The sequence below is a fragment of the Malania oleifera genome, chromosome 3 (genome assembly GCF_029873635.1).
Source record: "Malania oleifera isolate guangnan ecotype guangnan chromosome 3, ASM2987363v1, whole genome shotgun sequence".
NCBI lineage: Eukaryota > Viridiplantae > Streptophyta > Magnoliopsida > Santalales > Ximeniaceae > Malania > Malania oleifera.
In genome coordinates this window covers 44990481-45009502 of record NC_080419.1, presented here as the reverse complement: position 1 = coordinate 45009502, position 19022 = coordinate 44990481, and the positions used below count along the sequence as shown (strand labels likewise).

General features: G+C 38.0%; 1 protein-coding gene across 2 annotated transcripts in view; it reads left to right on the top strand.

The window, feature by feature from the left end:
- The window catches only part of LOC131152399 (dihydroxy-acid dehydratase, chloroplastic), a 73309-nt gene that overhangs the window by 14895 nt on the left and 39392 nt on the right, over nt 1-19022 (top strand). For both annotated transcript variants that reach the window (XR_009135937.1, XM_058104258.1), the window contains exon 3: nt 565-612. Coding sequence is in view for 1 of the 2 variants with exons in the window: in XM_058104258.1 (XP_057960241.1) it covers nt 565-612 (48 nt within the window). In the remaining variant the exon portion in view is untranslated. The remainder of the gene's footprint in view (nt 1-564; nt 613-19022) is intronic.

Sequence of the window (19022 nt, the reverse complement as noted above, 5' to 3'; positions counted from 1 at the left end):
ATAGATAATGTCTAAAATCAACTCTTATAAATCAGATTTAGAGGATATCAATGCTCTAATACCATGTTGTAAATCTGAAATAAATTGAAGATTCAATGATGAAAATGCAGCACTTAGGTTTAGAGACGAGAAGAGAAGAAGGAGAGAAAAAGCCAGGCAGCAGTTTTCCTGGAGCTGTAGTGCCCTCTGATATGTTAATAATAAAAAAAATGAAAGATAATACCCCCCACTCACACCACATGATTACTAAAATAGCCTATTTTCTTCTAATAGTGGTAATTAGCCATGCGGTACATTTTTTCATAGGCAGATTAAATGCTAAGATTATCATTTGATCCATTTTCATAGAAGCATTGGTTTGCTCCAATTTTTTCGCACACTTTCTTTGCTTTATAACTGTGTGATAGATGTGTAGTAGTTTTATTTCATATGCATGATCATTTATACTAAATGGTGTAGTTTTTTCTAGACTTTATTGATTAGGTCTTGTTCAAATTCTTACTGATCAGAGAGAAGCTTCGGTATATGCTAACAAGCCATTGGTTTTAATTATTTCCCTTGCAGCCAGGTCATTTTCAAGGCCATACTTTTGACATAGTTTCTGCCTTCCAGGTATGCGCTCAATCTGCCGTTTGAATATATAGATTCTGTGAGCTGGTGACTCATGTTTAGGTTTTATGGCTCCTGTCTTTTAATTGCTTTTATTTTTGTGAGATCATTACTGGAGATTGGGTGGAATTTCTGAAGAAAATAACTGCCCCTTTTGGTTGGGTAGAATTTTAGGAATCTGTCTCCTGTCATGCCATGAACATCACCTTTTTTTTTGGGGTATGATGATATGTTGACGCCTGATGGTTTCAAATTGTTAATCCAGCATGAGGAAACTCAAGTTTCTTAGATGCAGAAAAGCATCTTTTTGAGAGGCACACTTTGTTTTCAGAATTGCAGTTCAGTGAGTCGGCCAAAGCCCAAAGGTTTCAGGCCATCCAAATTTCAATTGTCTAACTTTATGTTGCATAAGAGGCATTTGGTTAGGAAGCTATACTCTCAACTGTGTCACACATGTTCATGTAAGACCACATTAAGGCTTATGAATATTGGGCTATGAAAGTAAATGAAATTATGAAGGCAAATGAGATGCTGAACGGATGGATGGAGATTGAGAATAATTACGTAGAGCCTTCACCCTGTCATCAATATTTCTGTATATTCATTCATCTGTGGTACAGAATTAATTTGCTATTATAAAAAGAACACTATATGTATGTGATGGGTATACAAGTGGTTGAGTTGAAGGATATATTGGATGTTGTTTGAACGAGGATATATTTTATCGGATTGAAATTTGGATAAAGTCCACTTAACAACACTATGAGGAGAAAGCATACAGAAAAAAATTTGTAATAGAAATTTGCTCATTATCTATACACCTATTTTTGTGATGAATTTGTTCTCAACTTTGACGGCCTCAAGCTTTTGTTTCAAAATAAGTATGCTTGTGTGAATCACTAGTGAGTAGTGTGTATGGATCACTAAGCCAGTGATTCTATGGTTTAATCCCCTGGAGCTAGTCAGGGGGTTATTGGGGATTGTTTTTAACTGCATTTTGTGTGCTGTTTTTGTTATTATACTTTATGCTATTATTATGGCTCATTTTCTGCTGGCTTGGGTAAAAAGTGATTTCATTGTACAAATACTAACATGCAATAATTTGGTTGGTAAACAATCATTGATTTAAAAATTAGCTTTGGAGGGATATTCAATAATGAACCTCCTCGAAAAGTTATTTTAGGTTTAAAATCAGTTTCAACTCCTAGAATGTGACTTACCATCTAAGTTGTTCATTGGTTGCCTATGACAATTATTTGTCTGATTTTCCCTACTTATTCATCTCTACTAGTAAAATCTGTTTTTTAAATTTCTTTACTGCTTGCTTTTTTTGTTTGGGCTTATTCTTTTGGGTTTTTTTAGGGTCTTTTGCTGTTTGACATTCATAGAGATTCAAAGCTGTGTCAATGTAATTCTTTTTCCTTTTTGGAGGATCCTTATCCTCCTTACACGTTAATTTTCTTTATTCTTTCATTAATGAATTTTGTGTTATATAAAAAGAAAAATATATCTTTATAGCTATTATTTTTTTAGTTTATGTAATGGTCAATTAGTGAATTTTGTCTAATTTCGAATAAATTTGACTTTTATGACTTCTAGTCATGGTAATCAAAATCCCGATCTCCGAGGATCATACATACGGTCCTATGATCCAGATTTTCCCAGTCGAACCAGATCATATTCAGACTGAGAATCATGTAGGATAACCATATGATAGCATCAGGATGGTTAGGATTGTAGGATCATGATTGCACTTGGGATCCCACCTATCCTGCTTGTTCAGCAGGATTGGGCTTTTCTGTTTATGGGCTTTAAAGGTAAAGTATATAAACATTATTGGTCCAAACACTTCTCTTGTGCAATAGACATGACCCATTTGGCCCAAATCCTTTAAAATTAGCGCAAAATAACACACTGGATTTGTTCACTGCACGTCAAGAGAGAACTCATGGTAATAGTAGAGAGCACCAAAATTCAAATTGAGAGAGCTCTTGATACTCAACAGTTGTAGCACTGATCAGCAGGTCAGTTCCTTCTTTAAGGCAGAGAGCTCTGGACAGTTGGGTTCTTCCATCTTGAAGTTGCAGCGCTTTCAACAATGAGCAACCAGACCTTGAAGTGTTTCAACAGAGAGCTCTTGAAGAGCTTTGAAAGACAGCAGGGAATGTATTTCCTTCTTTCCTATTTTTGACACACAGTAGTTATGTTTTTCACTTTCTTCTCTTCTCTTTCTAATTTTTGAGAAACCAGAGAGTTGGAGACCTTTTTTTCCCCTAAAAAAGAAACTATCATAAAAATTTTCTTCTGTTTTTTCTTCAAAGCCGAGGGATCAGACTCAGGCACTCAGCAGCTAACTTTCTTTTCTTCTTTTCTGGTTCAATTGGCAAAATGCTCTCCCTAGTCCCTTTTCCAACACAAACCTCTGCTTTTTCTTCATCTTTTCCTTCCTTGTCTTCTTATTTTTCCTTCTTCTTATGATCTGAATCCTGATACTCTGGTGACTCTGATGACAGGCAGAGATGAAGAGCAGCTTACTACAGCAGTTCATTGTATTAAGCTTAGCAACCTCTTCTTCCTTTTTCTTCATTCTTGTGCATTTTTTTTAAACACAAGTACTGAATAAACTGGCTACTAATAGTCCTCTATTGTATGAAGCACCTTGTAATTCAGATTTTGGACTGTTCAGTTTTCTTGGTCAAAATTTGTCGAGGGAAATTAGGAAGAACCTGCCGTTATAAAAAAATTGTTTTAATTTCTTATAATTACTAGCTAGTTTTTAGGCTTAATATTGACAGGATTGTCATAAAATTGGACACCTAAATTTTTAATGTTCATTTTACATTGTAAATAGAATATTACAATCCTTGATTCCATTCAGGTTCCAGTACACTGTAGACCCCCTCAATGATCCCATTCGGGATTTCGACTTTAACAAACTTTTTTTTTTTCGGTAAGAAGAAAACAACAAAAGTAATTGAGGGGAATACAACATACAAGAGAAAGACACAGCTTACAGCTTACAGCTTAAATGTGAATACAATCAGAAATTTTAAAACTCAAACCCAGAAATCCTAGTACAGTTCAGCTTGACATCATTCACTATAGACTTCACCACTGAATAAAAATTTGGCTGAGCATCAGCATACATAATTTCATTTCTAATTTTCCATATATGATAGATGGCAGCAGCCCAATTAATCTTTTCAACCTCATTCTGCTTAGAATTGCCAACTGTTAACAGTTTCTCAATATTACTATTCCAGCTTTCAGCAACTCCCCTTATACACAAATCTGTAAAATAGACCATTTTTGAGAATGAGCATTCAAAGAAAAAATTATCTCTTTTTTCCTGGTTATAATTACGAAATCTGCAGCAACTCTCATTTAGTTCCCCCATTTCCTGAGTTTTTCCAATGTTGACAGTCTATTCAAAATAGCCAACCAGCAAGTAAACCCATGCCTGTCAACCAGCAAGTAAACCCATGCCTGTTTAATCAGGTAATCCAAGCTCAGTCCATCTTTACATTCTGTTTTCTGATATAATTGTAAGCTGGAAAAGCAGAGAAATTCCCATTTTTAGTTAGAATCCAATTAATGGCATCATCTGCTAGGGAGAAATTGATACTTCTAACCATTACCTGAGCATTTCTTGACAATCTTCTTGGCCATCTCCAAGTACCATTATGAATGAATTAATCTAATTTTTCAAATTTGAGAATGCCAAGGTCAAATTGAATCTGACCCCCATGATATTGGAAAAAGGGACTTTGAGGATACAATTGTCAAATAAAAGACAGTACAACCTGAGTAAACCTTGAACTTAATGAGAGGATTGATTGCAGATCTGAATCTCAGTAGCTTTTTCCAAGGCCAAGAGTCATATGGCTGCTCCTTAATTTACTAAATACTCCTCCCTTTAATCTTGTAAGTATGAACCCGGATAATCCATAAAAATTGCTTTGAAATGCAGATTTGCCACAACAGCTTCATCAAAAAAACTTTGCCACAATCTGCAATCAGCTTTAGACCCGAAGCTCCCTCATCAATTGGCTTGCATACCTCCTCCCATTTAACAACCCTGCTTCTAAGTCTATGATTTTATTTCTAATTTTTATTTTTGATAATTCAATTTATTGCATATCTTAATGATATTAGAAACTCTGTAATAGTTTTAGGAGATGTTGAAGTTTACCTAAAAAGGGTGTCCCTAGGTCACAAGGCTCTTCACTTTGTGAGGGTAGGGGGAGGGCTGTCACAGTGTATGCAGCCTTACCTTTGCTTTTATGCAGAATGGCTTGTTGTACATCTAAAATAAATTGAAGAACCAAAGAAAAAAATACAGAACTTGCAGTTAGAGATGAAGAGAAGAAGAGAAGAAGGAGAAAAGAAACAATCGACATATTTTCCTAGAGCTCTTATGTTCAGCCTAGGTCTGCCTCTTATATATTAATAAATAGATTTGAGGACAAAAGTTCCCTCGCTCACGCAAGCTAATGACTAAAACAACATATTTCCTTTTAACACTCCCCCTTAAGCTAGAGGTGTATAAATATAACCACAGCTTGTTACAACCATTAGACAAGGCCAGCTTAAATAAAGGCTTTGTGAAAAGATCACCTAATTGATACACAGATTTCACAAATGGAGTCTTCACTGTCTTCTTCAACACAACACCCCTTACAAGATGACAATCAACTTCAATGTTCTTTGTCCTCTCATGAAATACTGGATTTCTAACAACATAAATGGCAGCATGGTTATCACAAAACATATCTGTTGGCTTCGTTTCCAAGAATCCCATCTCTGATATAAGAGGCTTCAACCATATAAGCTCACTTACAGCATGAGGCATAGCTCAGTATTGTGCTTCAGCACTAGATCTTGCTACAGTATTTTTTTTTATTGCTATGCCAGTTAACAAGATTAGCTCCCATAAATGTATGACATCCAGTAGTAGACCTTTGATCATCAATAGAGCCAGTCCAATTTTCACGAGTATCCCATGATCTTATAATTTTTACTGCATTTATATATCAAATTTTTGCTGGGAGAACCTTTGAGATAGTGCAAAATCCTTAAAACAATATCCCCATGTGGTTTTTTGGGATTTTGAATAAATTGGCTCACCACCCCCACTGCAAAAGATATGTAAGGTCAAGTGACAATCAAATAGATCAACTTACCAACCAATTGCCTATATTGACATTTGTCTTCAAAGTTCGGTTTGACATCCTTGGACAACTTCATGTTAGGATCGATAGGAGTATAAATTGGTTTAGCTCCCAACAAACAAGTCTCACATGGAAAGTGCAAGGTATATTTTTGCTGGGATATATTCAACTCTTTCCTACATTGTACAATCTTAATATGAAGAGAGCAACATAGAGTGCACAAGTCCTTGATTTGAAATTTAGTTTGAAGTCACCACTTAACATCTGCAATCTTGCTCTAGTTGCTACTAGTAATGATGATATCATCAACATAAATCACAAGAAGTATCACTCAAGTCTCCTTTTTGGCGGACAAAGATCGAATGATCAAAGTAGCATTGAATAAACCCAAATGTGAAGACCACCTCACTAAACTTGTCAAACTAGGCCCGAGGAGACTGCTTAAGACCATGAATGGCCTTATGCAACCTACATACTTTACCATCCTCCCCCTGAGCAACATAACTAGGAGGTTGCTATGTATGTCTCTTCCTGCAAATATCTATACAAAAAAGCATTCTTCACATCCAACTGTGAAGGCCAATCAAAATTAAGTGCTAATGAGATCAATACATGAACAGAATTTAGTTGAGCAACATGAGATAAGGTCTCAAAATAATCAATACCATATGGTTGGGTTTATTCCATGGCATCCAATCGTGCCTTAAAATGTTTAATAGAGCCATAAGGAAGATATTTGATGATGGTGTAGACTCAACGACACCTAACCAACTTCTTTCTAGGAGGAAGATCCACCAAATCCCATGTCCCTCAAGTGGTCAAGGCATCCATTTCTGCATCCATTGCATGCTTCCACCCACGGTTAGCAAGTGCTTCAACATGTGAGGAAGGGATAGAAACAAAAGAAATAGACAAGGCAAAAGAATGCATGGGGCTAGGAATGTGAAGAACTAAAACATAATGGGCAATAGGATAAGTCACAAAGGACTTTTAAGTACATGTTCAAGTACCTTTTCAGTGAGCAATTGGCAAATCCAAGTCACATTGGGATGGATCTCCAAAACTAAAAGTTGGAACATATTTTTTTTAAAATAAAATAATATATATTAAGAGCTAAAGAAGTACCAGATGTAGAGGATAAGAAATCCTAAAAGAAAATAAAAACAAAAATTAAGACCACCCCAAACCCAAACTGCCCAGAATCCAAACCACGATTACCCTCTATGCAAGGCCCTACCTAAGCCTAAACAACAATGCATACCCAAGAAAACCTTGTTTCAAACCTTTCCCATCGTAATTGATGGAACATTGCAAATTAGTCAATTCCTGTTGCTCCTTCCTAGCCTTGGTTATGCCGTCAGCCTTCCTTTCCTTCTAAGTTTGCTAGCCCAAATTGCCCAATATCTTTCTTATCCAGCATATGTTGAAGACAAGACACAAAATCAGTATTTATCTCATTTTTTTCAATCTTATCTTCTATCTCTTCTAATTCATCATTCCTCAATCCATGAATACTAGCTAAATCATCTATTGGTGACGAAGAATGAGCCCCCATAAAATTTGAATTATCTGAACCAAAATCAAGTTGTTCATGAACCATGTCTAAAAAAGGCCTTCTTAACAATCAAAATCACTATCCATATCACCCTTCTCATTTGATACATCTCCCCACTTCTTCTTCTCAAACGAAGTTTCCCCACTAACTTTTCTGTTTAAGGCTGTTTTCATTCCATTTGATTGTTCAACATAAAAATTACCATCACTATGTTTTCTGAGGAGCTTAATTGGCCTCCCAGCTGCCTTGAACATCTTTCTATTTGAGTCATCCCTAACATCCTTGCTCTTCTGCCTCTCACAAGTATAAACCTTTAATGTTGCTTCCTTATCAGCAACCTGAGACTCCTTTACCCCATCCATCCTTGCCTTGTTGCAACTAAAGCTTGGATCATCTTGATTCCTATTTCAAAAAATCAAATCGTAATCCTCCATAAGAGCTTCCTTACACCCTCTATAGCAACACTATTGGTAAACTCATCTATCTTTAATAAATCCTTCCTCCATTTGTTTGCCCACCGCTTTTCTTGTGTTGCTCTTCCACATAGTCACCTCTATTGTAGAATAAGTACCGCGATGATGTTTCTCCCCCATTTTCTCACACTACGTGAAACCAATTTTGCGGTGCTCATCTGTGTCGTCGCCCAAACATTGGGCTTGGTTGTAAGGTGATTTACCTGGAATCAAAGGCTGCTCAATGGAATTCTCCAATGGACTTTGGGCCTAATATCTCACAGGAGGACTTTGCAAAGTCAGAGATTTGCGATGGGCCTGCTCCGGAGAAAACAAGTTGCTTGGAGCATGCTGCACTTTTAATACATTTGGGTCAAGCTCAATAGCACCCAGCAGTTGACCAGTTCAAAGTAATATGTATAATTCCCAGCCTATCCACCTCCAAGCCCGCTCCTTTTTTATTGGGTTCTTGACCATTAGCCCTCTCCACATCACAAATCCTAGCTGTAGCGATGTCCATAGGACTGTTTGCCGCCACCAGGAGATTGTGCTGTACTCGGTACCTCCATAGTTGCTGCAATGCCACTCACGATGCTAGAACTTTGGCAATGATTCTGCAACCAAGGCATCCTTCAAACTTCAATGACTGTTTGGTTGTGCAGACACCTTCCCTAATTCTCCCTTGGGATTTGGGCTATTTTGCTTACCTCCCACCGACTCCAACCCTCCAAGGCTTCAAAGAAGCTGCGCCAATTTTCCCCAGTCAATCCCCCAGGAATAAATATAGAGTTTCTCTTGTTGTTCGACTGCATTCCCACTTCCAATATTTTCCCTTTGCGATTCGATTTACTGGCCACCCAAAAAAGCAATCTACCAAATATTTTGTGGCAAGAGAAATGGTCCAGGTTATAGATTTAAAAGAGAGAAATCACACACCCACCTTGTTGCCAAAAAGGTGATTTTGATCCACCAATTTTTGGCTCAAGATCTCTCCTTCAAATGAACAAAACCCCCTTCCCCAAACTTTTTCCGAATACAGATTGAAAGTCTTTCCTTCGATCAAATTTCGATCTGCACTGACTTGAGGAGATTCTCCTCCATACCTACTTTCAAATTGATTCAATATGAAGGAGTACTTTCGCAGGGGAGAAAGAGAGCGATAGGTAAAGCACGAGCGAGAGAGAGGCCATTGTGAATAAAAATTGTGTTGGAGCGAGAGGGGCAGATTCTCAAAGACTTGTCAGAGAGAGAGAGAGAGAGAGGCCATTGTGAATGAAAGATTGTATTGGAGTGAGAAGGGGAGATTCTTAAAGACTTGTTAGAGAGAGAGAGAGGTATTGCTAGAGAAAATGGACACCTAGTCAAGGAGAAACTACTCTCAAATAGTTGTTGAAGGAGTGTCAGAGTGAGAGAGACATTTTGCTTTTCTTAAAGATCTGTTGGAGCAAGAGAGTGATTCTTGAAGACCCATGAGTGTGTGTGTGTGTGTGTGAGAGAGAGAGAGAGAGAGAGAGAGAGAGTGGACACCTAGTTGAGGAGAAATTGCACATGAACAATCATCGAACGAGCGTTAGAGAGACATTTTACTGTTCTCGAACTCCAGAAGTTGGAGCAATGATGAGTAGAAGAGGTGGTTGCATAATGGTAGTGATGTTTGTGCTTGCTTTTTATCTTTCATAAGACCTCAATTGTTTCTTCTGGTCATCAATAGTTGGATTTGGAAGGGTAAAAGATCTCTGGAGAGGGATAACAATTGGAATAAGAGGATCAACACGTAAAGGGGACGGATGAGCACTCGCTAGGGTATTGCCAAAGAAGAAGGTGGACACCTAGTTGAGGAGAAATTGCTCACGAACAGTCGTTGAAGGAGTGTCAGAGAGAGAATATTACTAAGACACATTTAATAGCGCAAGGAGAGAACTTGTCCTAACCAATATGTGGAACATAAACTGAAAGAAGAAAAGATTGGAAAAAATATTTCTTTCATAATTTTGTTCCTTCGTACAATCCAATATATAATACAATAACCTATTCTAATCAAGGAAATAATTTCCTATTAAATGAAATCAAATCCCCCATAATTACTCACTTTCCTAATTTGTTTTATTTACAAAGATATTCTAGGTTGACATTTTAACACTCCCCCTCAAGTTGGATCATAAATATTAATCATTTCCAACTTGTTAATAAGATCATCAAAACTCTGTCGTCCCAAGCCTTTAGTAAGAATATCTGCAGTTTGTTCCTTGGTTGGTACATAAGTCATACATATAACTCCTTCTTCAATTTTTTCCTTGATGAAGTGTCGGTCTACCTCCACATGTTTAGTCCTGTCATGTTGGACTGGATTAAGAGAGATGCTAATAGCTGCCTTATTGTCACTGTAGAGTTTGATAGGAATGTTTACCGGTACCCGTAATTCCTCCAACAGTTTTTGTAACCACAATCCTTCACAAATCCCTTGAGCAATTGCCCTGAATTCAGCTTCAGCACTACTACGAGCCATCACATTCTGTTTTTTGCTCCTCCAAGTCACGAGATTTCCCCAAACGAATGTACAATATCCTGTGGTGGACCTTCTATCTTCCACTGATCCTGCCCAATCTGCATCTATAAAGATTTCTATTTCCTTGCTCTCACATTTCTTGAAGAAGAGTCCTCTTCCTGGGGATCCCTTGAGGTATCTAAGGATCTTGTATACGGCATCGAAGTGAACTTCTTTTGGTGAGTGCATGTGTTGGCTTACTACACTAACTGCAAATGCAATATCTGGTCGAGTATGTGATAGGTAGATTAGTTTGCCAACCAATCTCTGATACCTCTCCTTTTCCACTGGTTTTCCACAATCTTCAACCCTTTTTACTGTTTCTATTGGGGTTTCGCTGGGTTTACACCCTAGCATGCCAGTTTCAACTAGGAGGTCAGTAACATACTTTCGCTGCGAAACACTAATCCCCTTTTTTGTTCTTGCCACTTCCATTCCTAGGAAATACCGCATCTGTCCCAAGTCTTTAACTTCAAATTCAGTAGCCAGAACCTTCTTCAATCTCTCCATTTCTACAGTATCATCACCATTAAGAATTATATCATCAACATACACTATTAGAATTGTTTTCTTACCTCCTTCAGACTGTTGGAAGAATAGTGTATGGTCTGATTGTCCTTGTCGATACCCTTGATTCTTTAGTACCTTTGCGAATTTGTCGAACCACGCTCTTGGAGATTGTTTGAGGCCATATAACGATTTCTTTAGTTTACACACTCTGTTTTCTTCACTTGTTCTACTGAATCCTGGTGGTATAGTCATGTAAACTTCCTCTTCTAATTCTCCATTTAAGAAAGCATTTTTTATATCAAGTTGTTGTAGTGGCCAATCTAAATTGGCTGCCAGGGATAAGAGAACCCGAACTGTATTTAAGTTTGCCACTGGTGCAAATGTCTCAGTATAGTCAATGCCGTAGGTCTGTGTAAAGCCTTTTGCAACTAGTCTGGCTTTATATCTTTCAACTGTTCCATCAGATTTACATTTCACTGTGAAAACCCATTTACAACCTACTGGCTTCTTCCCTTTCGGTAGATCTGTCAACTTCCAAGTTCCATTTTTTTCTAAGGCTCGCATTTCTTCCAAGACTGCCTCTCTCCATTCTGGTATTTCTAGAGCTTCCTGAATGTTTTTTGGTACTTTAGTCCTGTCCAGATTAGAGACAAATGCACGATATCCTGTAGACAAGCTTTTATAAGGCATGTATTTCGACCAAGGATATTGAGTACATGACCTAGTTTGTTTTCTGATTGCAATAGGTAGATTGATATCATCAGGTGCAGGATTGTCAGAAGAAGACTCAATTACCAGATCATGATTATTCGGAACCATCACCGGGTCCAACGATCTTGGTGCTTCAGATATGAGGTTCTCCTTTTCCGTTGTTTTCGGTTTTCTTGAGTAAACCAGTATGTCTGCGTTGTTTTGTTCGCCTGCATCTCCCCCTAAGGGTAAGTGTTTAGTTGTGTTTGGTAGACCAGGAAGTACTGTAATGGAAGACTCAATAGGCGGGTCAATAGACGGGTCAGAGAATGAGGTAACTGGAGTAACTGCAGATTCAGATTCAATAGTAAAAGGATCAAAGAACCGATCTTCACTCCTCCATTTCTCCCCCTGAAGAGAGGGCTTTGAGAAATAAGGAGTGGTTTCAAAAAAGGTGACATCAAGACTAACGAACAGTCGTTTTGAGACCGGGTCATAGCATTTGTAGCCTTTTTGGGTAGGTGAATAACCAATGAAAACACATTTAATGGCACGAGGATCCAATTTATTGCGGTGGTGTGCATGGACATGAACAAACGTAGTACAGCCAAAAATTTTCAGTGGGAGACTGGAAGGGAGACGAGAGTTAGGAAAGTTTTCCTGAAATTTCTGTAGAGGAGTGACAAATGAGAGTACTCGACTTGGCATTCGATTAATGAGGTGTGTGGCTGTTAAGATGGCATCGCCCCAAAAATAATGTTTCATGTGGGTGGTAAACATTAAAGCCCGGGCGACTTCAAGTATATGTCTATTTTTTCGTTCAGCAACCCCATTTTGTTGAGGGGTATCTACACAAGAACTTTGATGAACAATCCCATGATCTTGAAGATAAGTTCCCAGGATGGTATTGAAATATTCCGTACCATTATCAGTACGTAGGATTTGAATATGAGTCTGGAACTGTGTATGAATCATGGTATGAAAATTGATAAAAATGGAACGGACTTCAGTTTTGTCTTTCAGTAAGTAGACCCAACAAAGACGAGTATGATCATCGATAAAGGTCACAAACCATTTTGTATTGGTGCGATTTAGGGAACGTGAGGGACCCCATACATCACTGTGAAACATTGCAAATGGGCGAGATGGTTTGTATATGGATGATGGGAACGAAGCACGACGATGTTTAGCAAGCTCACATACTTCACATTGAAACTCAAAAGCCATTTTATTTGAACAAAGAGAAGGAAACAAACGTTTTAAATATTGAAAATTGGGATGACCATCCGTGAATGCCATAACAAAAGTTCACTATTTTTAGAAGTAGATGCAGAATCACAAATTGCAGTTTTACATAATTCACTCAAACTTGCCTCCTCAAAGTAGTAGAGTCCCTCATACGCTTTAGCAGTGCCAATCGTCTTCCCCGATGATAGGTCCTGAAAAACACAATGTGAGGAAACAAATTTAGCAGAACAATTTGAGTCTTTTGTTAACTGACTGATAGACAACAAATTGCAGGATAACTTGGGGACATGTAAGACTGATTGCAAAGTTAAGGAATCAGATATGCGAATACTTCCTTTTCCAGCAACTGGTGAGAGAGATCCATCTGCAATTTTTACCTTCAAATTCCCGGCATATGGGGAATAGGATGAAAAGTATTGATATGACCCAGTCATATGATCGGACGCACCTGAATCAATTATCCAAGGGTATTTGTAACAAGATGTGATTTTTAAAGCCATCAAATGATTACCTTGATGAGCCAGAGAACCAGAGGAAGACTGACCCGAGGTTTGCATTCATGAAAACATCTTATATAACTGATCCAACTGTTCAGGACTGAATACACTGATGGATGGGGTATTATTGTTCTCTCCTTGTGATCTTTCATTTGACCCGCCAGTGTTGGCCTGGTACCCACGATTTTTGTGGTATTGTCTCGGTTTCCAGTCTGCCGGTTTTCCATGAATCTCCTAGCAGGTATTTTTTGAATGACCTGTTTTTCGACAATGTTCACACCACATTTTACCTCTTTGTGGCCGTTGACTAGGTCCTTTTGGGCCTTTTAATGTAAGGGCTGATGCGTCCGGCCCGGCGTGCGGCCCATCTAATTTTTGGGCAGATCCACGTGCAGCCGGGTCCAGCCCAGCGGAATCATTTTGGGGGCGCAACATTACCCGTCTCTTGTTCTCCTCACGGCTGACTTCTGCGAAAACTTCTCGGGTTGAAGGGAGAGGGCGCCGGCCAAGGATCCGTCCCCTGACGTCGTCGAGCTCTCGATTCAGGCCGGCAAGAAACTCGAAGACCCTCTCGTTTTCAAGCCTCCTTCGGTATCGCGTGCTATCGCCGGAGCACTCCCACTCTTCGTCAATGCTCAGATCGAGCTCCTGCCAGAGATGACTCATCTCCATGAAATACTTGGTAACCCTTCTCTCGCCTTGCCTCATCTGCCACAGTCGAGTCTTGATGTCGAAGATTTGAGAGTAACTTTCGCCATCGGAGTACGTCTCACGTACGGCTTCCCAGACCTCCTTCGCCGTCGGCAAAAACAAATACATTTTTCCGATTGATGGTAGCATTGAATTGACTAGCCAAGCCGTGACCATGGAATTTTCGGATCTCCATCTTGGCAAGGCGATGGCGTCGGATGGATCTGGTTTCCTTCGCTCACCGGTAAGGTAGCCAAGTTTTCCTTTTCCCTCAATTACTAGTTTAATGGACTAAGCCCATTCACGGAAATTTTTTCCGTTTAATTTTTCCAGTGAGAATGGAAAACCTGTGTTATCATTCGTACTCCCACCGGACGTAACCTCTGAATCGCCGGTGATGTTTGCAGAGGAGATAGAGTCTCTGCTGTCAGCCATTGTTTTAGCTGGGTTTAAGAAACCCTAGCTCTGATACCATGAAAGATAAAAGATTGGAAAAAATATTTCTTTCATAATTTTGTTCCTTCGTACAATCCAATATATAATACAATAACCTATTCTAATCAAGGAAATAATTTCCTATTAAATGAAATCAAATCCCCCATAATTACTCACTAATTACTCACTTTCCTAATTTGTTTTATTTACAAAGATATTCTAGGTTGACATTTTAACATAAACAAAACATTTGCACCCACAAACACAAGGCACAATAAAGAACATGGATGCTTTTGGGTAAATGATGGAGAAGAGAATGTATCCTTTTAGAACACTAGTGGGCTTCTTGTTGAGCAAAAAATAGGCTGTTAGAAGAGCATTGGTCCAAAAAGTTTTAGGAACAGGCATATGGAGTAGAGACTGTCCTATGTGAAGTAAATGTCTATTTTTTTTTTTCTTTTAACTACTCCATTCTGTTGGGGCGGCATGTCTGTATGCTTGATGTTTGCCCCTTAGATTTTTGAGACTAGACTTTATTTTGATGGTTCTCTCACGCACAAAAACCTCATCTCTCATTTTGATATTCTGCTTTGTCATGGCATTGGTAGATTTTATGGTGGGGGTCGTTCATCCCAAAATGAAGGGAAATCCTTTGACCTAAGATTGGATAAAGTAGGGATGGTGGTAGCTTTGATTGTTCTTGAGAGAAGATTCGCCAACACAATTGATGGGTTAAGACTTTCATTGGCTGCTGCAACATGGTTCTTGCTAGCATTTCCCTCTCTTGATGGAAGGTCAAGCAAGGGTTTTTGAAGATCTCGTGTGGGTTTTTCTAACTAGTGGATGGTGATTCATGTGACGAGGGCAAGTAAGTTCTTGGAATTAGGGCTTGGGTGGAGAGGCAAGAGGTACACTATATTTGTTCCTAAAGGGTCCGAAGGTAATGTGTGGCTTCAATTTGGGGAAGAATTTAGTGCTTTGGTAAGCTCTCTTCATCCTGACATTAATGGTGTAGGGAGTAATAAGGTTTTTGAGAATTGTTAATGGATTGAGATAGTTTCATGAAGTTGAGTTGATGTTGGTGCTTCTGCAACTTCTAAGGGTGGGTGTTTGTTGTGGGGCTAAGATGCAAGAGGAAGTCCTTCGACTTGCTGGGTTAGATTAGTCAAAGTTGGTAAGGGCAAGGATTCTGATTGTGGGGTTGAGTCTATAGTAGGGGTGTAATCAGTTTAGTTTGGTTTTGCACAAAATCAATCGCCAAACCGAATTAATCGGTTTCAAAATTCTCAAATCGAAATCAATTTGCACATTGATGGTTTAGTTACACCGCAGACTGAACTTCTATGGTTAGGTTAATTTTTAATTTTTTTTTTTTAGTTTTTATATAAAATCAAGTTTAAAAAAAAAAAAAAAAAAATCTTGGCCCAAGTAAAGCAAGGCCAACTAGGTTAGAAGAGAATTTGACTAAATGGAATCAGCTTTGAAGCCTCTAATGGCCCATTTGAAGTTTAGAAGAGCCTGCCACGCGAGCTAATTTTGCTGGCCTGTCATTGAAATTGGATGATGTGCAGTGGGAGGTGTGGGATTGAGTTTCATAGGAGGGGGAAGGGTCTGCACTTCTTCCTCTTGGGCGATGAATAGAACTCTACAACTAGGAAACTGCTGCTCATGACCTCTCCACAAACTCCTCAAGATTCTGGTTTGAGGAGCCACCCTTTGCCACAGGGTGCCACAGCTTCCCCTGTCGCCTTATTCCAATTCATCTTTTTTCTCCTTCATCTCTCCTTCATCTTTTTTCAATCTTTTTTGGACTGGTTCTTTTGTGAAGCCAAAACTAAAACTAAAACTGAAAATTGATTGGATTGGTTCTTTTGTGAAACTTAAAACTGAAACTAAAACTGAAACTTGACTTTTATGAAATCTAAATTCAAAATGAAAACTAAAGCTGAAGCACCAAACTAAAATGTTAAATGGTTTGGTTACAGTTTGGTTTTCGATTTTTCAGTATATTTTGTACACCCCGAGTCTAAAGGTGACTAGGGTTTCCTGCTTGGACAAAGGATTGATGAAGATTGGATGGGTTGGGCCTTGGTCTTTGACAATTGCTTTAGACCTGGGCTGGTTGTACGACAACAATATAGTCCTTTTAAAACAGTTGATATGCCTTTCAGTTAAGGATGCCCAAGATCAAAACTATGTTCCTACTTTGGTCTTGCTTAATGGGAAAGAAGACAATCTAGTTAAGCCTCAGCTGAGCCAACTGAATGGGTAGGCCCAAAGGTCTATACCTACTAGCTTTAATAGCCTGGTTGAAAGTCCAACCCCAATTTGAATGAAGCCTAGCTCTCTTCTAAATCTTGTGAGGTGGCAAGACATCATCTTCCTTTAGCAGAGACAAGCTATGACTGCATTAGCGTTTCACTTGACCTCAAACCAGAGATGAGTAGTTGTTCCAATAACTGAAAATCGAAGGAGGTGGTAGTTGGAAGGTTGGTTTCCAAAGATTCAAATGATATTCTTGAGGGTGAGTTTTTTTATCGTTCCGAAGAAGAATGCTAGTGGGTAGGGTTCCGAGAATGAAATTGGAGTAGATTCATCTACAAATGGTAATTCTTGTGAGAATGAAATTCAGGATTTTCTTGTGGGTCCAAAGCAATTTCATATGGTAAGAGAGCTAATTTTTAGATAATTTGACAGATCAAAAGGTTTGCATGTGGCCTAAGGTAGTGCAAAAGGGTTTTGAAATGAGGAAACATCTTGATGAAATTTGAGATTCATCTTGTGAAATAACAAGAAAAAAAAATTTCTTAAGAGAGATTCAAAAGAAGGGTTGAATGTAGAGGAGTCAATTGGTTAGAGGGCTGGTAGTTGGGGATAGTATGAGATGGGGGGATGTTTTGAATGATGGTAATACAAACATTAGTGATTTTTATTGTGACATGGGCCTACTTGTGGATCAAATTTGGGATCTACATGGTTATTTTTCCAGCTTGTCTTTTGATCATCTCGGGGATTTATCTTATGTGCCGCCTCTTCCTTTAGTAGGATTAGATGGTATTAATATTTTTGAGGATGATGTATCTAACGAAGAGCAGAAGGTAAAAGATGGAATTCTAACTACTCCAACTCAAGAAATTCTTGGAAGGACGTTCAAATTCAGAGTTTGTTGGATAACTTAGGCCTCAATTTGTCTAATTATGGAGGAAGTGAAGTTAGGCTTGATGGTGGTAAATCTAAGGTGAAGAAGGGTTAGTGGGCAGGTAAAGACGTTAGTTTAGGAAATTAGGATTAGATTAGATTAGCAACTTGGAATATAGGGACACTTATGGGTAAAAGCATGGAAATTGTGGATACAATGATCATAAGAAGAATTAATATAATTTTCCTTCAAGAAACTAAGTGAGTGGGAGAAAGCTAGAGAAATTGATAAATCAAGATTTAAACTTTGGTACACTGGAAAAGAAAAACATTAGAATGGAGTAGGAATTATTATAGACAAAAACTTAAAAGATAGCATTGTTGATGTAAGTAGAGTAGAGTGTAGAATTATAAAAATCAAGATGGTATTAGGACAAAAGATAATAAATATCATTAGTGCTTATGCTCCTCAAGTCGGCTTAGCAGAAAATCTTAAGAGACAATTTTGGGAAGATATGGATAGTATTATACAAGGCATACTAGGGACTGAGAAAATATTTATAGGAGGAGATCTGAATGGACATGTTGGAAGGGATAATAAAAATTATGAGAGGATACATAGAAGATATGGATATGGAGACAAAAATGAGCCTGAGGAGATGATCTTAGACTTTGCTATGTCATATGATTTTAGTATAATGAATACTTGCTTTAAGAAGAGAGAAGAACATTTAATAACCTTTAAAAATGGATAAAATAGAAGTCAAATAGATTTTCTTTTAACTAGGAGGGTAGATCGTTTATCATGCAAGGATTGTAAAGTTATTCCAGGTGAAAGGCTAACCATACAACATAGAGTCTTAGTGTTAGATATATGCATTAAAAAATGGAAGAAAAAGGATAAAATAAACTAGTGTAAGAGAACTAGGTGGTGGAACCTAAAATGAGAAAATATAATAAAATTTAAAGATAAAATGATCAAAGATGGGGATTGAACTATAGAGGATGGGATAGATACAAAATACTCTTTGAAGTAGATTAGCTAGCTTTATTAAAAAGATAGCAAAAAAGATTTTAGGTGAATCAAGGGGAAGATTCTCAAATAGCAACGAAAGTTGGTGGTGGGATAAAGATGTACAAAAATAAAAAAAAAACAAAAAGAATTTGGTATAAAACGTGGCAAAAATGTAGAAATAGGGATAACTTTGAAAAGTATAAGGAGGCAAGAAAAGATGCAAAAAAGGTCGTTAGTGAAGCTAAATACAGATCATTTAATAGTTTGTATGATAGATTAGATACAAAAAAAGGGGAAAGAGATATATTTAAACTTGCTAAAGCTAGAGAAAGGAAGAGTAAGAACTTAGGAAATGTAAAATGTATAAAAAATTAAGAAGTGATGATGATATTGTCTTGGTTAAGGATGAAGACATTAAAGAAAGATGACGAAGTTACTTTAGTAAGTTGTTTGATGAAAAGCAAATA